Below are 21,547 nucleotides of genomic sequence, written 5' to 3'. Positions count from 1 at the left end.
CCTATTTTACTATGCTTACGCGAAACAAAGTTTCCAACTACTTTTAAGCATACAAAAATATTATATCTTTTGCCCGAACATGCTTGTTTTCGTAAAGGCCAGTGACCTTTCAGTAGGTAAATTCATAGACATCAAGGTCGTGTATCATCGTTTGTAGTAAGTGACTCGTGTTATGAATATGGTTTGTTTTCATTAAGGACAGTGAGTAGTTTTGGTACTTTCCCTGGCTTTACCTCTTTATAATACATGCTCTTTAAGCACTTCGTTATGCTTAAAATATTCCTAAGCCTACTGGATGGAATGAAAAGGGCTTCCATTTGACTAAGTACGGTCCGTTATAAATTAGTTTTCAGTGCCGGTATGTATAATGTACGAAAGCCGTGGTACAAAGTTAATATTTACACTTTAGTACCTTGTCACTGTATACTGATTATTAGAGCTCACGGTGGAATTTTTTTTTTTTTTTTTTTTATAAATTTTATAAAATTTGATGTCCTACTAATATTATATGTTTGTTACTCAATCACGTCTAAAACGCTGGACCGATTTCGATGAAATTCGTACAGATAGTTTGAGTTCCCGGGAAGGACATGGGATAGTTTTTATCCCGGAAAATTGCATAGTTCCCCCGGGATAGCAATAAACGAATACTACGCGGACGGAGTTGTGGGCAACGGCTAGTAATAAATATAGTCAGGTTCACCGTCATCGTAACCGATGTGGAGGACTATACAAGGTGTTAATTAAATAACTGAAAACATCAGACACGCCACCTTCATTATTTCAAAAGGCTTTCTTATGTTTTGCTAAGTCAGTAATTCTACTTCATTTCTAACTCCACTCATAGTTTGTATTTTTCAGTTGCGCTTTGACGTGTTTAGAAGAAAATCCCACAATGACAGCAAAACGGCCAGTATTAAATTATCGCAATAGTAAAAAATCTCGTTAAAATACCTCTAAAATACCTAATTGGCGCCTGTTAAAACACAGTATAATCGATTCTGAGCAAACTACTTTCTGGTTTTCAGTTATTTAATTAACACCTTGTATAAGTATACCATTTGTCAATTTTATACAAAAGTCGAAACGAGAAGTGATTGCTACTCAGTGTAAACATAATGCTTAACATTTTTAACGTTGACCGCATTGCCAGCCTAGTGGTTTGATCGATGGCTTATAAGCTCTTGAGCAGCTCGTAGGTTCGAGCCTGTGTCGGTACCTACCTCTAAATAAAAAAAATGTGAGAAATTACATTTGGAATTTACTTGGAGCTTTTCTACTTAGGAAAACATACTGTGTGTGCAGTGCCTGGTTAGCCCATAAGCAAATTAAGTAATTGCTTCGGGCATCACGTCTTGGAGGGCATCATAAACAGCATAAAAAAAAATTCGCTAGCACATAAAAGGTAATTTAAGGCTGGTTACACCTGCTTATGGATTGTGCCACAGGCGTGGATTGCGTGTGACGTTACCAACCCGTCTTCACCCCGTCTACATCTTGACCAGTGAAAACAAGTTGGTTCACTGATTGTGGATAACTTAAAAAAAAGTGCGTGTGTGTGTGTGTGTGTGCGTTAGCATCGATGAATGACTGGAATACGATTATTATCATCAAATATTCAGTGGGCGAAACGCATCTTTTACAATAATAAAACCTGTCACATAATTTCAAAGTAGTCGAGGGCATGTATCTCTGCATTCACAGCGTCAGATATATTATACATCGACGTATTACAGAGTCATCATCATCATCATATCAGCTATAGGACGTCCACTGTTGGACATAGGCCTCCCCCATCTCCAGTTGCTTCGGTTGGAAGCGGCCTGCATCCACTGAACCCGCTGCTTTAACCAGGTCATCCGGGATCTCTGTTCGAGAACTTTTCAGTCCCAATGGCTATGGACTAAATTCTAATAACAACTTACGAATATCATCGAGTATAAGGTTGTATCTCTCTGAGTCGAAAGTGGGCTTGTAACCAGGACCCGTGGCGTAACTCAGCGTCGTGAACGGTTGATTGTCTGACGCATTTATCTGGAAATAGAGTTTATAAATAAATCTAAGTTTCTGATGAAGAAAGGCTTCGTGTAGAGTCGGCTCTGTAGTGCAAGTGGAGCGTTCTCTCCTCCTCGTTCAAAAAAGAATGGAGGCGTGTTGTGTCATTTTACCACAAACTATTTTTTTTTCGGGACCATGGATCATGGATCAAGAAGTTTTCAAGCCAAAAAATAACCAAAGGGAAGTGACTGAAGCGACGAAAAGTTTGAAACTTTGACGTGTTTTTTATATAAAATATGAGTTTGTGGTGAAATGACAAAACACGCCTCCATTATTTTTTCATGTTCTCCAACATTATAACGAAACCAGTAATTAATTATCAATTTTCTTGAACAAATGTCTCAACAGAAATTAGAAGGTTTGGTCAATTTTCAGTACTTTGCAGGACATTTTCTCCAAACAGGTTGAGTTTAGGCAGCTAAAAAAAATACATGTCCGTTATTTTAGACTACTTTATAACATTTATCAAAATAAATCAAATCGGAGTCGGACAGTTGGGTACCCTTCCTTGATAGTCAAAATATCACGCTAACACACACTACTCCTCGCCACTACTACTACTCGTGTGTGTTAGCGTGATAAGTTCTGTGCGTGGTATTTTGACTGTGAGTGAAAATCACGAAAGTTTAAAACGTTAATCTCGCTCTACCTTGATCAAGGGCTAGTGCTTGCGCTGGCTTTAAATTTCAAAATGCCACTTACGGAAACGCATAAATCGAATATTTATTTGAACTCATAGAATTATGATCTCGACATAAAGTTATTATTATTATACACACCTTATTACTGAACCCTAATATATCCGATCCTCTTTTGCTGTAGCCACTATAAGTCATGGTGTGGCTGTGGTCGGAAGTCACCACTATCAGGGTATCTTCGGTGTCCACCACGCGCAGTGCTGCTTCGACGGCCTTGGCTAGCTCCACCGTCTCGTCCAAGGCCTTCTGAGCCTTGGTCTCGTGATGTGCTGTGTCTATTCTGCCACCTGAAAACATAAAATTAAAAAAAACCGCTACAAAAAGATCGCCGTCTATCCCACTAGTCCCATTGAGTATATCACAGGGATGATTTGTTTTCTCGGTTTAATTCATAGTATCGGGTATAGTCGGATAGGTCTTTTAAAAACAACATACTTAGATTAAAAAAAAAACAATTTAGGGATCCGATCTAATAATGTTAAAGTACAAATTTTTGCTAGAGTCAAATACCCTAACTATAGCTAAAATTTATAACATATTTTAAAGGAGAATAGAACTAATTATGTACAGTTAAGAAGTTTTGTAATATAACGATAGTATTTAGTAGGTAGATGATCAAAATTAAATAAAGAATATTTGCCTCATCTTAGTACGGAATCCCACATTCTGCGTAGGCCGACACGTAACTGATAGATTTTAAAAAAATCTTTGATTTCGTTTAGCGAGCAAGTAGCAAGGGTATTTTATTGGTGATTTTTGACGCAAAGTGAGTTAGGACCAATAAATATAGTTCCATGAACTACCCCTACCTTCAGAAACAGGAAAATTTTCTTCATCGAATTATATTAATCAACTGTGTTACTCATTTAATTGTGACTGATAAGACCGGTTTTTTTTTTCGATACGAATAAAATCATCTGTGAACTATGCACCAGCAATTTATTGCTACTAGGATAAAAGGCCAGTTAGCTTAACTTGAACTGACTTTAACTTTGGTATTACTAAGTTTAGCGAAACCTACGCTTAGATATTATTCAATATTCATGAGCGTAAATTTTCAAATCCTCTGTGGATTTTCCTAAACTATTACCTTAATTGTTTTAAAGGGTAAAGGGTAGGTAGCTTAAAGAAGCCGTGGTAGCCTTTGACTAGTGGTATCTCATGATGAAGATTGTAGGTTCAAACCTGCAGCCGCATTGTCTAACGCGCTCTTTCTACCCCATCTATAAAGTGTGACAAAAAATGGTGAAAACTGTTGGGATTCTTAATGTAATTAGTAGTGCTCTTAGCTTGTACCTCTGAGTGTTTTTAATTTACCGCGAGTTTTATTCATCCATCATCATCCATCATCCAAGCCTATATACGTCCCACTGCTGGGCACAGGCCTCCTCTCAGAACAAGAGGGCTTGGGCCATAGTTCCCACGCGGGCCCAGTGCGGATTGGGAACTTCGCACGCACCATTGAATCGCTTCGCAGGTTTGTGCAGGTTTCCTCACGATGTTTTCCTTCACCGCAAAGCTCGTGGTAAATTTCAAATGTAATTCCGCACATGAATTTCGAAAAACTCAGAGGTGCGAGCCGGGGTTCGAACCCACGACCCTCTGCTTGAGAGGCGATAGGTCAAACCACTAGGCCACCACGGCTTCCAAGTTTTATTACAAAGAAGAAAAATATCGTAGCACATACCTGCGAAGTGTGTGTTGAAATCTATTTTAAGGATTACAACACTAAGATTTATTTAAATTATTTTGTATGTGGCAAAACGCTCTCTTGACTTCCAATAGTACACGCAGTAGCAAGACGAGTTTGTCACCCACAGCCACAGCCAGACCATCTGCTTAATAGTGATTTGTTCAGTGTGAAACTACAGTATACAAGTATGCCTAATTTATGATTGGTTTTTTAGAGTCTTATTGTATTTTTATTTCAACTCCAAATTTGTTACTTTTACGGCACGCAGCACGGATTGCTGAGAACCTGGGTTCGATTCCCAGCGCTGGTCTCTTTTTCTGGTTTTTCTGTGCATCCATGTCTCAGTTTGTATTTTCGATATGCCTAATTTGTTTAAAAAATAATAGCTCTCTTGCCGGGTAACTCAACACAGTTATTCCGAACCAATGCAATGGTAGATTTTGACATTCATTAGTGTTTGTCGAAATTGAATAAAGATATTTTGACTTTCAGTTGGACGTATATAGAGCGAGAGTTGATGAAGTGGTCCTGTTGTGTGTTGTTTCATCAATCAACTGTAAGAATAACTACCAAATGTATTATATAAAGTAAGCATTTTACTATGAATGAAGAATTCCTAAAATCACACACTTTGACATTGACTTTATGGAGTCTGCAATGGCGGGCATAGGGATGTAACAACTTAATGATCATTTTTATGAGTTAAGACGCGTGTGCAATGTTTTTAATACCAACGATGTCGGTTAAGATTTCACGTGTCACGTATTTGAAAAAGATTTAGTTTGATATAAAGTAGAATCCGCTTATTATGACTCCGCTTATAATGACCAATCGCTTAATATGGCGTAATTGCATTGTAAAGTTTGGTTTCATATAGTTAAGTTCTCTATAGCAGATTTCGGATATTATGACTTCGGCTAGTCTGCTTTTTGTGACATTTCAGGTATTGTGACTTAATTTTAGGACTTTATACCTACTGAATCACACTAAACTGACCAACATTATTTCTTACACCTTCATCACGTCTTCATATTTGCGGCCCACCTACTCTTTAAAATGGAGAATCAAACTCATCTTGAATTTGGTTAGCTAGGCCATACTCGTAATTGTATTAGATTAAGAAATTGCTCAATTTAAATGTTTTGTGAACGAAGAAAATTTGAAAATCACGCAATGAAATTTTTGAAGCTGGTCATACTGATGGAAAATTATCACCACCGCCCATTCAGCTGTGTATTCAGTTGTATACATGGGAATTGTAGCTTGATCTTATTGCCAGAAACTAGAATTGAAATTTCGGAATTTGTCAGAATGTTTAGTTTAATGTTTAGGTACGTACATACGCTGTTAAGATTTTGAAATGAAATTCTGTTGAAAATGCCAAAAAAAGTCTCGTGGAAATATCGAAATGAAAAGCATGTGTTTGTCTAGAAATACGACTATTTGCAATTCAAATTTAATTCAGATCGGAGACCTTGTATTATGTTAAACATAACACATTCGGAAACATAATTAATTTCACCACTTCTTTCCATCAGACTGTATAAGATAAGGGTAGAAAGAAACAGTGTTTATGTGGAGACTACCTATTGGCTCTGTGCACGACATCAGCGCCATCTAGCGTCCGCAAATTTGTCGGCTCTGAGGTTCTGACGTTTTGAAATTTCATTGCGACATTGTGACAAAATTAAGAGCTACGGTGCCACAGACAGACACACAGCCTCTTTTTGCGTCGGGGGTTAATCAAACCTATCACGTATTAGTTTATTACACAAAATTACTGTGATCCCGTGATTTGGGTGGCCAAAGGGCTGTGAATTCATTTTTGTTCATTAAAATTAAATGAACAAAAATGAATGATTCAGAAGTCCAAGTTGAAGGTTTGCCAGAGGGCTATGGAGCGCAGCATTTTGAGTGTCAAAAGAACAGATCGGATCCGGAACATCACACTGCGCTCGAAAACGTGCATAGCCGATGTCGGGAGAGAAACCGCCAGGCTGAAGTGGGACTGGGCTGGCCATATCTGCCGCATGCACCCGGAGAGATGGGCACAGGTTACTACCCAGTGGGCGCCCCTAGATGGTCAACGGAGGCGCGGCAGACCGAGACGGAGGTGGCGGGACGACTTGGACGCATTCAGAAACGACTGGCAAAACGTAGCTGCCGACAGGGGAAGTTGGAAGTCCGAGGGAGAGGCCTTTGCCCAGCAGTGGGACATAGAAAATGGCTAACAAAAAAAAAAAAAAATTAAATGAGGTAAGTAAAATTTATTCAAAAAGTGTGTTTTATTTTGGTTATGTCAGGATTTGTTTACTTTATGTTTAGTCGTAGGTACTTTTATTATAAAACAAAAAGATAAAGATACTTTCATGGTTTCTTTAAATAATAGTAAACATATTACCTATATAATTCAAGAAGACAAACATCTATTACTAAAATTAGCCAGTTAAGTCTACACAAATTTCTTTGTTAATGGGGTGATTCTAATAAAAGTGGCATTATAATCTGCCAATGAGTTTTTGAATAGAAAGTACATTAAATATAAGTTTTTCAGAAAAAATAAAAATTGACATATGTAAACATAGACCTTTTACACCGAGGCCAGGCCATTTTATTTATTTAACCTTATTACTTTAAAAAATAAATAAATGTAAGTACCGATTTTCACTGTAGTCTGTCTTGTCCAAAAGGGACATGCTCCCGGTTTTAGGCCTGTGAATTATTTGTGTACTATTTCACAAATTATATTTTATAATATATTGCAAAAACAATAATACGATATTCATTTAATTATAATATGGTCCTAAATAAATCATTTTTATACATCAATATTCAAACTCAAAGTTTGTCCAGCGATTTTTTCACTGTAGTCTGTGTGTTCGCATTGTTGGGTCTCACTCACACACGGAGAATGATAGACACACCTTAATCATCGGTAAACATTCGGCCAATATCTGGCTCACCGCCGTACGGAATGGTTAGAGACCTTCTGTCATAGTTTTGTGGCGATTAGTGATCGAAGGCGGCAAACTGGAGTTTGTAACGGGGTATGTTAACTTTACATTGTCTCGATTATTTTATGTTATTTATATGGGACGTTATTAGATAATCATTTTAATGTGATATTATGACGTATTTACTTACGTTATTAAGAGTGGCACATTCATATTTTTGACGGTTTAGAGTAAATGTCTTTTGAATCCACTTTTCACTTTAATCTGTGTCACTTTAATCTGTAACTGAAGCACAGACTAAAGTGACTCATGGCAGAAAAAAGTGAACTATAAATTATTTTATTTAAAAATTGCATATAATTTCTAAGAATAACTTTATGGACTTTTTTTTAAGTAGTACTAACAGTGTTCTACCAAAGTAAATGTAGAGAATTGCTTTTTATTAAACTAAACACTTATAATTTCACTTTGTGTGTCTGTTTATCTATCCGCACTAGATCCATTAGTACTATATCTGTAATTTTGCGTAAATATAGCTTTTGCAATTTTTTTTTGGAGTGTGACCCCCTCCCCCCTCTAAAAGTTAAACTATTGGCTTGAAAATTAAAAAAAACAATCATGGTGATCCTGTTTATAACTAAAATTTTTACAGTTTGTAAAAAATCATTCGTATAAAATAGTGGTGTCGTTACTTGTTTAAAACGAATTTTTTCGTGTTATTTTGCCTAGGTACGTTCTTATTTGGCCAGTTTTTACTATCTGATGTCATTCATTTCATCGGAGGGACTGATTTGATTGCATTGTATTGTAATTAAATCGTAATATTTTAGGGCCGACATGTAATGGGGAAACCAAAAACTAAACAAAAGACAAGAGAAGAGAGGTTAGCACGAAAAAGGGAGAACGAAAAGAAAAGACCCGAAAAAATAAAAAGAAATCCAGAAGTCTATGCTGAGTTCCAAAGGAAACATAAAGAACAATATCAGCGAAGAAAACAGGAAGGAAAAATAAAAAATATACATGATTTAGCAAATGTTTTTGTTTTACGGCTCCATTTTAAAAAGTCGTAAAACAAAAAAAATTGTTTAAGTGGTAGGAGTTTAGGCTTAAGAGGATGCTAGTAAATTACAAATAACCCTGTATAAAATAGGAATAATTTTGAAATAATTTTATTTTCTTATACATATATGCCTCAAAGAGACTCATATTTTTTTAAGAAATTACATTTAGGGGCTGTTTCACCATCCATTGATTAGTGTTAACCGACGGTTAAATGTGATGCTGTCTCCGTCTATTCGAACAAAACAAATAGAGACGGCATCACACCTAACCGCCAGTTCACACTAATCAATGGATGGTGAAACAGCCCCTTAAACTTATGATACATTTCTTTTGATTTTTGATATAATTCTCTTTAACCTGGTAACTTTTCACTACTAGCCTGTCTAATTTAACTTTAGCCTGCTTCATCAATATTTCAAGAACCCATAACTCTTAAGTTTTTAGGAATACTTTGTTCCCTTTAACATATTTGTAACAAATGAAATACCAAGAAGCTGTTTTTATGCAAAAAAAGTAAAAAAACCTATATATTTTTTTTTGAATTAACTTTAGCCTGCCATGCCACTTTTATTAGAATCAGCCAATGACAGATTCATACGAGTATGACAGATGACAGAACCTACATTATTTCTACTTTTGGCCACTATTAGCGCTGCGATAGATTGCATTACCCCCACCTAGTACTTCGCACCCAGCGAATACTTCGAAATTCTAAAATCGAAGTTCGTATCGTACTCGTGCCGTTCCTCTCACTCTCGTTTTAAATAATATAAGCGTCAGCGGGATGGCAAAAAATGCACTTCGTAGGCCAGGAATGGTCCGACTAGTTTCAGATTTTTAAATACATCGTACTGTCCGTGGCTTATAATCGTGAGTTGAACCGTTTAAGTAATTTTAACCAATTCTTACCTTCAACAAACAAGAAGAAGCCCTTCTTATTCGTCGACAGAATCTGTATAGCCTTCTGCGTCATCTCAGCCAAGCTGGGGTCTTCCGGCCTTGCCTCCAGATGATACGGCATGTGATCCGGTGAGAACAAACCAAGCACACTGTTGCATGTATCAGCATCAATGTCAGACAAATCTTCTTTGGTGTAAACGTATTTGGGGGTGAACCCTAGGTTTTGTTTGGTGAAGAGCCACTCTTTAATGAGATCGGCGCCGTCGCTCCTGTAGCCTGCGTAGCCTTCGATGTCTTTTGTGGTGGCGGGGAAGAAGTAGCGCCTGCCACCCCCTAGTACCACCTGGAAATGTAAGAACAAGGTATATTGTGGCAAAATGTCTGCGTTCACTGTGTATATGTCGGCGGCCGATCGTAAAATCCGACAGATGGCGCCATTTCATGAATTGGCTAGGGGACAACCGTCATATCGTTCAAAACTCACCGTTTAACGATTTGCCTAGTGACGATTAGGCAAATCATGAAATCGGTTCGCTCGCTCGGCTCGTGCATTGTGGTCACAATTCATACTAACCACTCCTCGTTTCGCTCGTCGTACCTAAATTTTACGGCATATCACGATGTGCCCACTATAGAGCTAGGAATATCGAATATCCGTTGCTCTAATCGATCCGCCGTATTTTTTTAGTGTGTCGTGATATGCCTGGCCAACTTTTTGGCATATCATAAAATGGCGCCATTTCACGATATGCCTAGGAATTTCGCGATCTGGCGGATTTTTCGATCGGCTGCCGACATATTTACCTAGTTACTATTTATGCAAATGCGTGACCAAGGTTATCACGTATACTTACGGTTCATATGAACTTCATAATGACGTAGGCTGTTTAAGTCCAGAGCATGGACTTGTGTGTGTCGTAAACAAAATGCTAATTTACCTTAAGTTAGACTATCAGAAAATTTATACACGGTTATTTTTGTGCGCTTGCCCATACACCCAAACAGTCTTGAGGCTTACATTAATATTCTTCCCCACTCGGCCTCTAACCAGCTGTGTTGCGATATCGTCACATCGAGGCCCATGTCTGGGCAGATCTGTGTCGGCCTCCCACCGCCTTTCGGCGGAGTGGGCATACGAGGCCGCAGGCGTCGCATGCGTCACGCGTGTAGTCGTCACGACACCTAGAAAGGATACAGTCAAACGATGATCATACAGAGTTAAAACAAAGTAATCAGTAGAGTGGTTTGACCTATGGCCTCTCAAGTTGAGGATCGTGTGTTCAAACCCCGGCTCGCACCTCTGTGTTTTTCGAAATTCATGTGCGGAATTGCATTTGGAATTTACCAAGAGCTTTACGGTGAAGGTGGTTTATGACCCAAGCCCTCTTGTTCTGAGAGGAGGCCTATGCCTAGCAGTGGGACGTATATAGGCTGGGATGGATGGATGGAATCAGTAGAGAAATTATTACACTAGAGGTTACCCGTGGCTTCGCACGCGTAAACTATTCGGTCTGGTAGTTACAATTGAAATTCCCGGATTTTACAAAATTCCCCTGGGAATTCCCAAAATTTATATGACGGTCTTCATTGAGGTTGTGTTAAGAACAACTGTCCAAAATTTAAAAACTCCCAGCGGTTGAAATATCAAGGCATTATCCCTATCCCGTGGGTATATCGGAATAAAAAGAAGCCTATGTGTTATTCCGGAGGTCCAGCTACCTACATACCGAATTTCATGACTCTAAGCCGAGCGGTTGTTATTTCGAGATTTTATCCCTATCCCGTGGTAATATTGGGATAAAAAGTACTCTGTTTTAATCCAGATCATAAAATAACTTATTGCCAAATTTCATCCAAATCCGTCCAGCCGTTTCAGCGTGAAGAAGTACACAAACATATTCACTAACTCACAAACTTTCGCATTTATAGTATTCATCATCATCATCATCATCCGAGCCTATATATGTCCCTCTGCTGGGCACTGGCCTCCTCTCAGAACAAGAGGGCTTGGGCCATAGTTCCCACGCGGGCCCAGTGCGGATTGGGAACTTCACACGCACCATTGAATTGCTTTGCAGGTTTGTGCAGGTTTCCTCACGATGTTTTCCTTCACCGCATAGCTCGTGGTAAATTTCAAATGTAATTCCGCACATGAATTTCGAAAAACTCAGAGGTGCGAGCCGGGGTTTGAACCCACGACCCTCTGCTTGAGAGGCGATAGGTCAAACCACTAGGCCACCACGGCGATTTATAATATTAGTAAGATTTAATTAGGCTACGTACGGTATATGTATGCGGCTACCGTGCGGTTTGAGCGCGCCGTCTCTTGCTCAAGTGATACTTTGAAGAGTGACGGCACGCTAAAACCGCGCGGTTAACCGCATAGTGCGTGCGTGGCCTTAGTGTTACCACACTATTGGTAGTTTTACGATGGACAGTTTTAATTATATTTAACATGCCACATGTTTGTTTATCAACACATCATGTAGGTACAGTCGAGGGCAAAGATATCGACACGGCCAAAGTTGCAAAAATATGTATACACGACTTTATGCACTTAACATTAAGGCCGTGTATACATATTTTTGCAACTTTGGCCGTGTCGATATCTTTGCCCTTGATTGTACATCATGTTATTTTTGATTGCCATTAACTACACGAGAACATTTAATAATTTATCTAAGAAACTAGTGACCGTAACCTGTTACAGTTTAAAAAAGAATCTTAAATTATTACAATTAAATTAATGCGCGGTAAAACGGTGTAAAAGTCCTTTAATTTATATTAAAACGTTACCGTTAACTGCTTCAATTTTGCCCTCTGGCCCCAACATTGCCTGATTCGATTTAGTCGATAACTTAGCACCCTTTAGGTTTTTTTAACTTTTATTCCCCCGTAGTAATAATTCCCGTGTAGGAGAAAGTTTAAAACCTATAAGAGTGCTAAGTTATCGACTCTAAATCATTTCAGGCAATGTTGGGGCCAGAGGGCAAAGTTGAAGCAGTTTACGGTATACTTCTTATTAAATTGTTTTCGATTCATACGTATTTGACAAAAGAAAGTTAAGTTAAGTGAGTTTATCGTATACAGCATGTCATTTTAGGTTATAATTGTAAAGTTCAGCAATTCAAAGAGGGAACGCTGCCAGCAACTCGCATATTCGGCACCGCTATTTTATTCACTTAAAAGTTCATTTTGCCAAATTTCACCCAGATCTGTTGAGTCGTCGCCAAAACAGCAATTATTGCCAACAAAGTACTTACACCTCTTTGAATGTCATTAACAAAAAGGTGGCAAACCAAAACCAATATTCAGCCAGCAATTACCTATTTCCTGGCCTATGCAATATTGTAATCCCTTATTCATTTTCTGATATAATAGTCACGATATAATCGGGTTATTTTGTGAACCGAAAGCTGTCTTGCGCAGGAAATAATTGGGAAAATTGACGTTTTTCCGCAATGGAAAAAAACGTGTTTTGCTGTCGGTCGCGATTCCCGTCCGAAAAGCTCGACATTGACATTGACTGAAAGCAAAGGACCACCCAGAACATTTTTTCCTCTTAAGGCTAATCCTCAAACTTTCCTTTTAGGTTCCGTACTTCAAAAGGAATTGCTATTTAAAAAATTAAAAACATGCTGAACTACTTTCTGTCTTGGAGTTTTAATGTCTGCATGAATCAGATCAGCTCGTTGGTACCATTTTATTGTCATTAAGAGTTATGTAAATATTGAGAGAGAGATTTAAACATAAATATTCGATACACAGAAAAATACATTCATGAATATTCGATACACATAAAAAACGCCAGCAAAAATAAAAATAAAAACGCCCGAAAAAAACGCTGCTTGAAAAGACAATTAAAAAGTAAAAAATAATTATGCGCTACCTAGCTGTTGCCCGCGACTTCATCTGCGAAGAATTCGTTTATCTCTATCCCGCAGGGACTATGCTGATTGCCCGCAAAATTAGCCTAAGTTAATTTAGTATAAAGTATCTAGTAATATTTTTTTATCTAAGCGTTGTCGGTGTCGGGGGACCGCTAAGGTTAACATGAAACTAAATATGTGTATTTTTTTAAAGTATTAACCTTAGCGGTCCCCCGACACCGACAACGCTTAGATAAAAAAATATTACTAGATACTTTATACTAAATTAACTTAGGCTAATTTTGCGGGCAATCAGCATAGTCCCTGCGGGATAGAGATAAACGAATTCTTCGCAGATGAAGTCGCGGGCAACAGCTAGGTAGCGCATAATTATTTTTTACTTTTTAATTGTCTTTTCAAGCAGCGTTTTTTTCGGGCGTTTTTATTTTTATTTTTGCTGGCGTTTTTTAAGTCGGGGGTTTTTTTAAATTTTAAATTTAAGTTTTTATTTCATGTTTTTTAAACTTTGATATAAGTATATCTTTTAAAACTGTACTAGTGTGTTGGTTATCCTGGCTGCAGCATCAGCTCATCTTGTTGCCACCATTGCATTGTATGTAGAATCAAATACTGATCAAAAGGAATCAAATACGACATATCTGCTATTATTTTTTCAAGAGTATACTGGTGTGCTGGATATCCTGGCTGTAACATCAGCTCGTCGTATTGCCACCACTGCATTGTATGTAGAATCAATTACTGATCAAAACGATTCCAAACACGACATATGTGCTATTATTTTTTATAGAGTGTACTAGTGTGCTGGATATCCTAGCTGCAGCATCAGCTCATCGTGTTGCCACCATTGCATTGTATGTAGAATAAAATACTGATCAAAAGGAATTAAACACGACATATCTGCTATTATTTTTTCAAGAGTATACTGGTGTGTTGAATATCCTGGCTGCAGCATCAGCTCGTCGTGTTGTCACCACTGCATTGTATGTAGAATCAATTACTGATCAAAACGAATCCAAACACGACATATCTGCTATTATTTTTTCAAGAGTATACTGGTGTGCTGAATATCCTGGCTGCAGCATCAGCTCGTCGTGTTGCCACCACTGCATTGTATGTAGAATCAATTACTGATCAAAACGAATCCAAACACGACATATCTGCTATTATTTTATCAAGAGTATACTGGTGTGCTGGATATCCTGGCTGTAGCATCAGCTCGTCGTGTTGCCACCACTGCATTGTATGTAGAATCAATTACTGATCAAAACGAATCCAAACACGACATATCTGCTATTATTTTTTCAAGAGTATTCTGGTGTGCTGGATATCCTGGCTGTAGCATCAGCTCGTCGTGTTGCCACCACTGAATTGTATGTAGAATCAATTACTGATCAAAACGATTCCAAACACGACATATGTGCTATTATTTTTTTTTTATAGAGTGTACTAGTGTGCTGGATATCCTGGCTGCAGCATCAGCTCATCGTGTTGCCACCATTGCATTGTATGTAGAATCAAATACTGATCAAAACGAATCCAAACACGACATATCTGCTATTATTTTTTCAAGAGTATACTGGTGTGCTGAATATCCTGGCTGCAGCATCAGCTCGTCGTGTTGCCACCACTGCATTGTATGTAGAATCAATTACTGATCAAAACGAATCCAAACACGACATATGTGCTATTATTTTTTATAGAGTGTACTATTGTGCTGGATATCCTGGCTGCAGCATCAGCTCATCCTGTTGCCACCATTGCATTGTTTGTAGAATCAAATACTGATCAAAACGAACCCAAACACGATATATCTGCTATAGTTTTATTAAGAGTGTACCTACTAGTGTTCTGGATATCCTGGCTGCAGCATCAGGCCGAGATTCCATAATCTTGCGTAGCTATATAGCATACATGGGTGTTTCAAATTTTAGGTCCCAAATATGTTTGAAAGTAAATTAAATATCCATTATGCGTCTAAGATTCCTACCGCAGCGAACAAAAGATCTGATGATCTTGAAACGGCTGAACCGATTTTGATAAGTCATGTCTAAGATCCATCGCTAGAAAACCAGCTTTCAAATAAAAAAAACCGCATTCAAATCGGTCCACCCGTTTAAGAGCTACGGTGCCACAGACAGACACACAGACACACAGACACACAGACACACAGACACACAGACACACAGACACACAGACATACAGACACACAGACACACAGACACACAGACACACATAGCGGTCAAACTTATAACACCCCTCTTTTTCGTCGGGGGTTAAAAAAAGCAAATACATATAAACAATTACGAGAGGGCATAGGAATAGACATATACACATACATACATACTTAAATACGCGTCAAACACATAACCCTTCTTCTTCGCAGTCGGGTAAAAAAATGTATAAATTGGACCCCACTCGGCATTTTTTTCAATACCATAGTACCTTAGAAATGAGTGGAAATCAAGTTCAAAGATTCCGTTACAAACATACTTATTTAGATGTTAAAAAAGTAATCCCTAATAGGATTACTACGTTATTTTTGTCCACCAAGACCCTTTTGTTAGAAACGCGTGGAAATATCGATAAGTGCAAAAATAAGTTTCGAAGTGCAGCCAAAATACAAGCTTTTGAAGGAGTGTTTTCAGCAACCGTGTTATTATTATGAACCCTGGTGAGAATTAAAGCCTCTCAGGATATCTAGGTTAATATCACTAGCCACCTGTTTTCTATTTTAATCACACAGAAAATGATGAATATGTAGCCAATTACACTTCCTCATGAGGTCACGCCGTGCGAATCTTTTAAGCGTAACGCCACGGCCCCCCGCTCCAGAATTTTGATGCGCTTCATCTTTGTAGTTTTTTGTTTGAATGACAAAATAAAAAAAAGGTCAATATTTTCTGATAATCTGTCTGACTAAATATTTTTTTTAGCCAATACTACCTACCCAATGAGGGCTATCGTTTTTTGTCTCACTAGATGGCGCACTGTTGCGTGAGGTTTTTAAGTATGGCTTTCAAAGTCTGTTATTATGGGCGTGAAAACAAAGTTTAGATTAAAATCATATTTAATACACCTTAAAACCGTACCATAAAAATATCGAGCATGCCACAGTGTTGCATAGTCCCCGTTTTGTTCGGAAAAAAGGGAGGACAAAGGTTTCCGAAAGACAAAACCGTCTCAAAACACAGACATTCATTGCCCCGGAACGCATATTTGCCATAATTAATTCCAGCCAGATATTGCAAAATATTCACAAAATTATTCTAATTATAAATAAACCCGCGTAGCTCACCCAAAAACTATGAGCCCTCATTATAGAGACATATAAAATTTTGCATGGTCACTACAATGCTCCAAGCATCAAAAACCTTTTTAAGGTTAGTGAAAATACTTGTTTGAGAGGACATTCCTTGAGACTGATCAAGCAACCAAGTGCAAGCAACCCTAGGAAACATTTCTTACCCGTGTTGTTAACTAGTGGAATGCTCTCCCCAAACTTGTGATAAGTGCACCTTCAATAAACAGTTTTAAAACTAGACTAGACAAACACTTAAAAGACAAAGACTAAAAACGCTAGTGCAGTGATGTACACGCATCAGCTCTAAGAGCTGCTAGTGTATTATTTCAATAATAATAATAATTATCACCAGTACCAGCCAGCCAGTACCAGTATCAGCATGGAGAACAGATGGTCACCAAGCCGCTTCCAACTGAGGCAACTGGAAGTCTATGAGGGAGGCCTATGTCCAACAGTGGACGTCCTACGGCTGATATGCTGATGATGATGATCTCACCAGTGCTCTTTCCGGCTTTCTGGGCCCAATCCATCAGTCCAGTCACCGAGTGGTTGCCTGACTTCTGTCCGTGGCAATCGCCCCGCCTGACCGCTGCGCTGAGCCCTACAGTCCCGCTGTTGGCCTTCACCCCTGACAGGTACGCAGTGCCGCTGCACGCCGAGTCTGCCACGTTATGGTCTATGCAGTACGTCTGGAAACAAGCAATGCTCATAAGTTGTTTTTTTATGCAAATTAAGGCTTAGTTTTGACTTCTCAGTATCTTTATATCAGTATTTTCAGTATAGCCGACTAAATTGTATAAAAAGTTTCTGTTAAAAATTTCATATTTGATACAATGTTTTATGCTAATTGTCATCTACTTTAAGTATTGTATTCCTTTCAAGTCAATGTTGAAAAATAGCTTGAATGGCTTCGAGCAAAGTATGGTACGGCCGTGCCTTTGTGTTTGTTTTGCTCGACTTGGCGGGGGCACTACCGGGCCCTCAGATCCGACCTCAGGTCAAAATGAACTGACAGGATTTTATCCAACAACAGCAAGTTAAATAAAAGATTGCTTGAGAATTATTAGTAGTTTATGAGTAAATAGCAGCCTAAGGTTATGAAATATATCTAAACTTGGAGGATTTCGTACACAATACGAAATCCTTAGAAAAATATTACTTGATTTTTTCTTAATGGCTACGGAATATTGGGCGTGTCCGACACGCTCTTGGCCGGTTTTATAATTATTCAATAACTTTGTTTTCGTTTAAGTTTTATTAATAGCCCTTCTACATCTACACCTGAAACACAGGAATTTTCCTAGTTCAGGGTGTGTGTGTTTAGTAAATAAGTGAAGCCCATAAGTTTGTATTCATTGTATTTTTATGAACAATGAATTAATATTATTATTATTTTTATTATAATTTGTGGTTAGATCGAAATATTGAAAATGAAATTTAATAAAAAAAAATTGTTACAGGAATATGCTAAGTTTCTTGCGACTCGTTCTTCTTTGTCTTTCTAAAAGCGTTGTAGGTTCTGGAACGAGTACTGCCTTTTCGCAACGTAACGTTTGGCAACCTGTTTCATTTTGCAACTTTTCACTTCGCAAACTCTAAAACTGTAAATATTTCAGGGTTTATTTCAGGGCCATCGTGTAGAACCCTTTAGGTTAGGTTAGGTAGTTTTATAAAAATCCTGAAATATTTACAGTTTCAGAAATATTAAACAGTTGGGAAATGAAAAGTTGCGAAATGAAACAGGTTGCCAAACGTTATTCGCCCAAACATTAGTAAACCATTCTGGAAAGATTAAAAAACGGTAATGTAAAAGACATGCAGACTATCTGCAAAACACTTTTTTTTTATCAACCACAGTCGTGACTGATGGGCTAACCTATCTAAGTATTTAAGAGGGTACACGCTTGTCCAGAAAATGATCATTCATTCTTGACGACTCGAAGCCGGTCAAATTTTAAATGTTCAAGAAACAGCGGAAAACACTGTTGTCCGGATAATGTAAAACGAGCAAAAGGGTGGTATTTCTCTCAAGGATCATGGAATCATGTCATTTCAATTATTCAGGCATTCCGGAAGAAGGTAAATAAAGGTAATGCCACCGAAGTGCGTACTTTAAGACGTGGAATTTATCCATTTTCTCATCAAAATTTCAAAGCAGTGGCAGTGAGTTGCAGGTATATTTTGCTTTGTCTGACAAAGGCAAATAATAATATTATTATCATAGTAGGAGAAAAATAAATAGAGATAATATACCCTTATCTGTAAATATGTAAGACAATAAGTATATAATTTATCAATTGCAAAATGGTTTATCCGGCTAAATGGTTGTAAGTATACAGGCTGTCCCAGAAGCCGACGATATACTATCGACAGCTGATTGAACAGCTAATTACCTCTTAGAATATAAGGTTTTAAGTTAAGTAAAAATGGCTTAGTTTTTGAGATATCATCATTTTTATGAAAATAAAAAAAAACTCCCTCAGCTCCATAATTGTTAGTGCCACCGCTACAAATGTAAGAATTAATGAAATCTAAGAACTGTTAAACATTCCTTAAAAGTAAGGCTTTACACGATATTTTTTTATGCTTAATCCTTTTATTTGAAAAAGGATTTAAACGCCAATTGTTAATTTTTTTCAGCCTAACTGACTGACCACGATAAATTTAAACTTTTCCGATTAAATACGATAGAAAACCATTGTAAATAAGGAGTACATGTGTACTATTATTAAGCTTACTTCATCATCATCAATATGCGTCTCACCTTTGACAGTCCAGTGTATGGAAAGGTTTCGAAGCTTAGCTTGATCTCTTCCCCCGTGTGGCCGTACTTCTGACCAAGGTATACCCTGGTGGCAGCCAGGGTTGTCACACTCATGCCGTCCCCGAGGAAGAATATCACGTTCTTGGCGATGTTGGTGTTGAGAGTTGCTGACAACTGAAAAAGAGTTTTTTAATGAGCTTTTTCAAATTTTGCTACGAGTAGATATTTGTTGTGGTGTAAAACTCAGTCGTCAAAATTAAAAAAATGCAATGTTCCTTATGGAGTCGTCTTCATTTCGGGATGCGGTCCTTTTTACCCGACTGCCCGAGGGAGGGTTATTTAAAGCCTTAATATATTCAAGCATGATCAGGCGGACTTAATTGGTTCTAAAAATGGTACTTAAATCGAGTAACGAACACAACAGAGTGCCGAAACGAAAACCTGGCGGATTTCTTACACAGCGTACCAGCTTTGCTTTTGCTACTCGTATACAACTAGGAAATGCTGCCAGCATTGGTCCGTGCCGCGGGGGGGGGGGGGGTTTGTTATTTTTTTCTAATTTTAGTGTAGCTAAGTTCTTTTTTTATTGTTAGTGCCTATATTTTTGAGATGTATACAGAGTGTCTTTAATTTCTTTCCGTTATGTTTCAGAAGGTTATTTGGTTAGTTTGACTGAAAGAGGCGGGAAAGGTTTTTATAGTCACGCCTTTTATTTAGGACAGCCCTATCCTGTAGAACCCTTTAGATATGTTTGGGTAGGTTAGTTTGTTTTATAATAATTCTGATGTAGTTGTAGTAGTGTAGGTACTTGTAGTTTGAATAAAAGAAAATCGTTCGTCCATATGAAATAGTTGGGAAATTGGAAAATGAATCATTTGAAAAATATTTTCGACCAAAAATTGGAGAACGACTACTTTGTTGACTTAAAGTTAATAAAACTAACTATACTCGTTTAATAACAAATAAAAGATTAATAGCACTGAAGCCCTTTCCGACTGAGAGAAGATGTTCACTTAAAGTATATATCAGATCGATCCGATTACCTTAGCGCGTAGTGTCCACTGTGCCTGCATGTTCCAATGATCTTTGTTTTTCTCATCAAAAAAATTTCCTCCTTTCGTGTTAGCTGAAACAAAAACATAAATAAGTATTTTAAAATGGCCTGTAATACCCCAGCACAGAATCATTATACCTACTCATCAAATAAACTTCGTTGAGATTCTTGACGGATTATTCTCAACAGAGGTTTTAGCACAACGATGAGATACCATGTACAAAGGTAAATTAATTCCTATCCCAAGATCACGTTGTTAATAAAAAAAACCACAAAGACTGATGTTCAGCCTTGGTCAAACAATAGAGGCTTAATTTAGGTTAATGCTATTTGTTAATTAACTTAACAAGTAAATAAGGTACCCCTTATTTAAGAATTTTTATGTAATGCTAGCTATGTAATGCTAGTCCTAATAGGTGATTGGCAATAAAGTGTTTTATTTTTAATCAAGTATACCACCAGTTTATCGTAATCATTTTCTCTAAAAAGATGAAGAGCAAAAAGGAAAGAATGAGAAACTAAAACTTTAATAAAAAAATTGTAATTATGTTGAAGTGTATGTACGTTTTACTTCAGCGATAGTTACAGAGAGAAGACACTCTCAATATTTATTTGTAAAGAACAACCCATTTACCGTAAAGCAACGCTTTCAGTGTTGGTTTAGATCGAAGTAACAAAAGCTGAATTTTTCACCAAAGAATGTGTTCGTTATGCATAACGGCCTAATGTAGGTAAACAAGTCTAAATATTTTATAGACTTTTGTTTTTGTGAATTATTCGCATCAGTTCCTTTGGCCTCTTGCAAGGACTGAAAGTGCTACTGCGAAGGTAACAAAGGCAAAAAGTAAATGCAGTTCTTCCTTCATCTCTTGTGAAGGAACCAGCGCGAAAAAAATGCAATAATTAGTTCCTTCAGAGAAATAAATGAATAAATCCATTTTTGAAAATACACACTGAAATATAGATGCACAGAAAAACCAGAAAAATAAGACCAGCACTGGGAATCGAACCCAGGTCCTCGGCATTCCGTGCCACGTGCTATACCGCTACACCACTGCTGGACAACGGTACAGACACGAATTTCCCCTATGCACCACATATCTCAGCTTGTTTGTTTCTTATTTAGGCACTTAAGCAGTGACGCTAGCGACATCTATACGTAGCCCTCATCGA

General features: G+C 37.8%; 1 protein-coding gene across 1 annotated transcript in view; it reads right to left on the bottom strand.

Moving 5' to 3' along the window:
• LOC141437341 (alkaline phosphatase-like) overlaps positions 1–21,547 on the bottom strand; it is a 39,173-nt gene that overhangs the window by 7,560 nt on the left and 10,066 nt on the right. The window contains exons 2-8 of the mRNA XM_074100633.1: positions 20,364–20,446; positions 19,321–19,494; positions 17,053–17,245; positions 10,384–10,547; positions 9,375–9,708; positions 2,838–3,043; positions 1,926–2,034 (exon numbers count right to left, since the gene is read on the bottom strand). Coding sequence (XP_073956734.1) covers positions 1,926–2,034; positions 2,838–3,043; positions 9,375–9,708; positions 10,384–10,547; positions 17,053–17,245; positions 19,321–19,494; positions 20,364–20,446 — 1,263 coding nt within the window. The remainder of the gene's footprint in view (positions 1–1,925; positions 2,035–2,837; positions 3,044–9,374; positions 9,709–10,383; positions 10,548–17,052; positions 17,246–19,320; positions 19,495–20,363; positions 20,447–21,547) is intronic.

The sequence above is a fragment of the Choristoneura fumiferana genome, chromosome 17 (assembly GCF_025370935.1).
Source record: "Choristoneura fumiferana chromosome 17, NRCan_CFum_1, whole genome shotgun sequence".
NCBI lineage: Eukaryota > Metazoa > Arthropoda > Insecta > Lepidoptera > Tortricidae > Choristoneura > Choristoneura fumiferana.
Note: the sequence above shows the minus strand (reverse complement) of the source record. Positions and strands in the feature narration are given on the sequence as shown.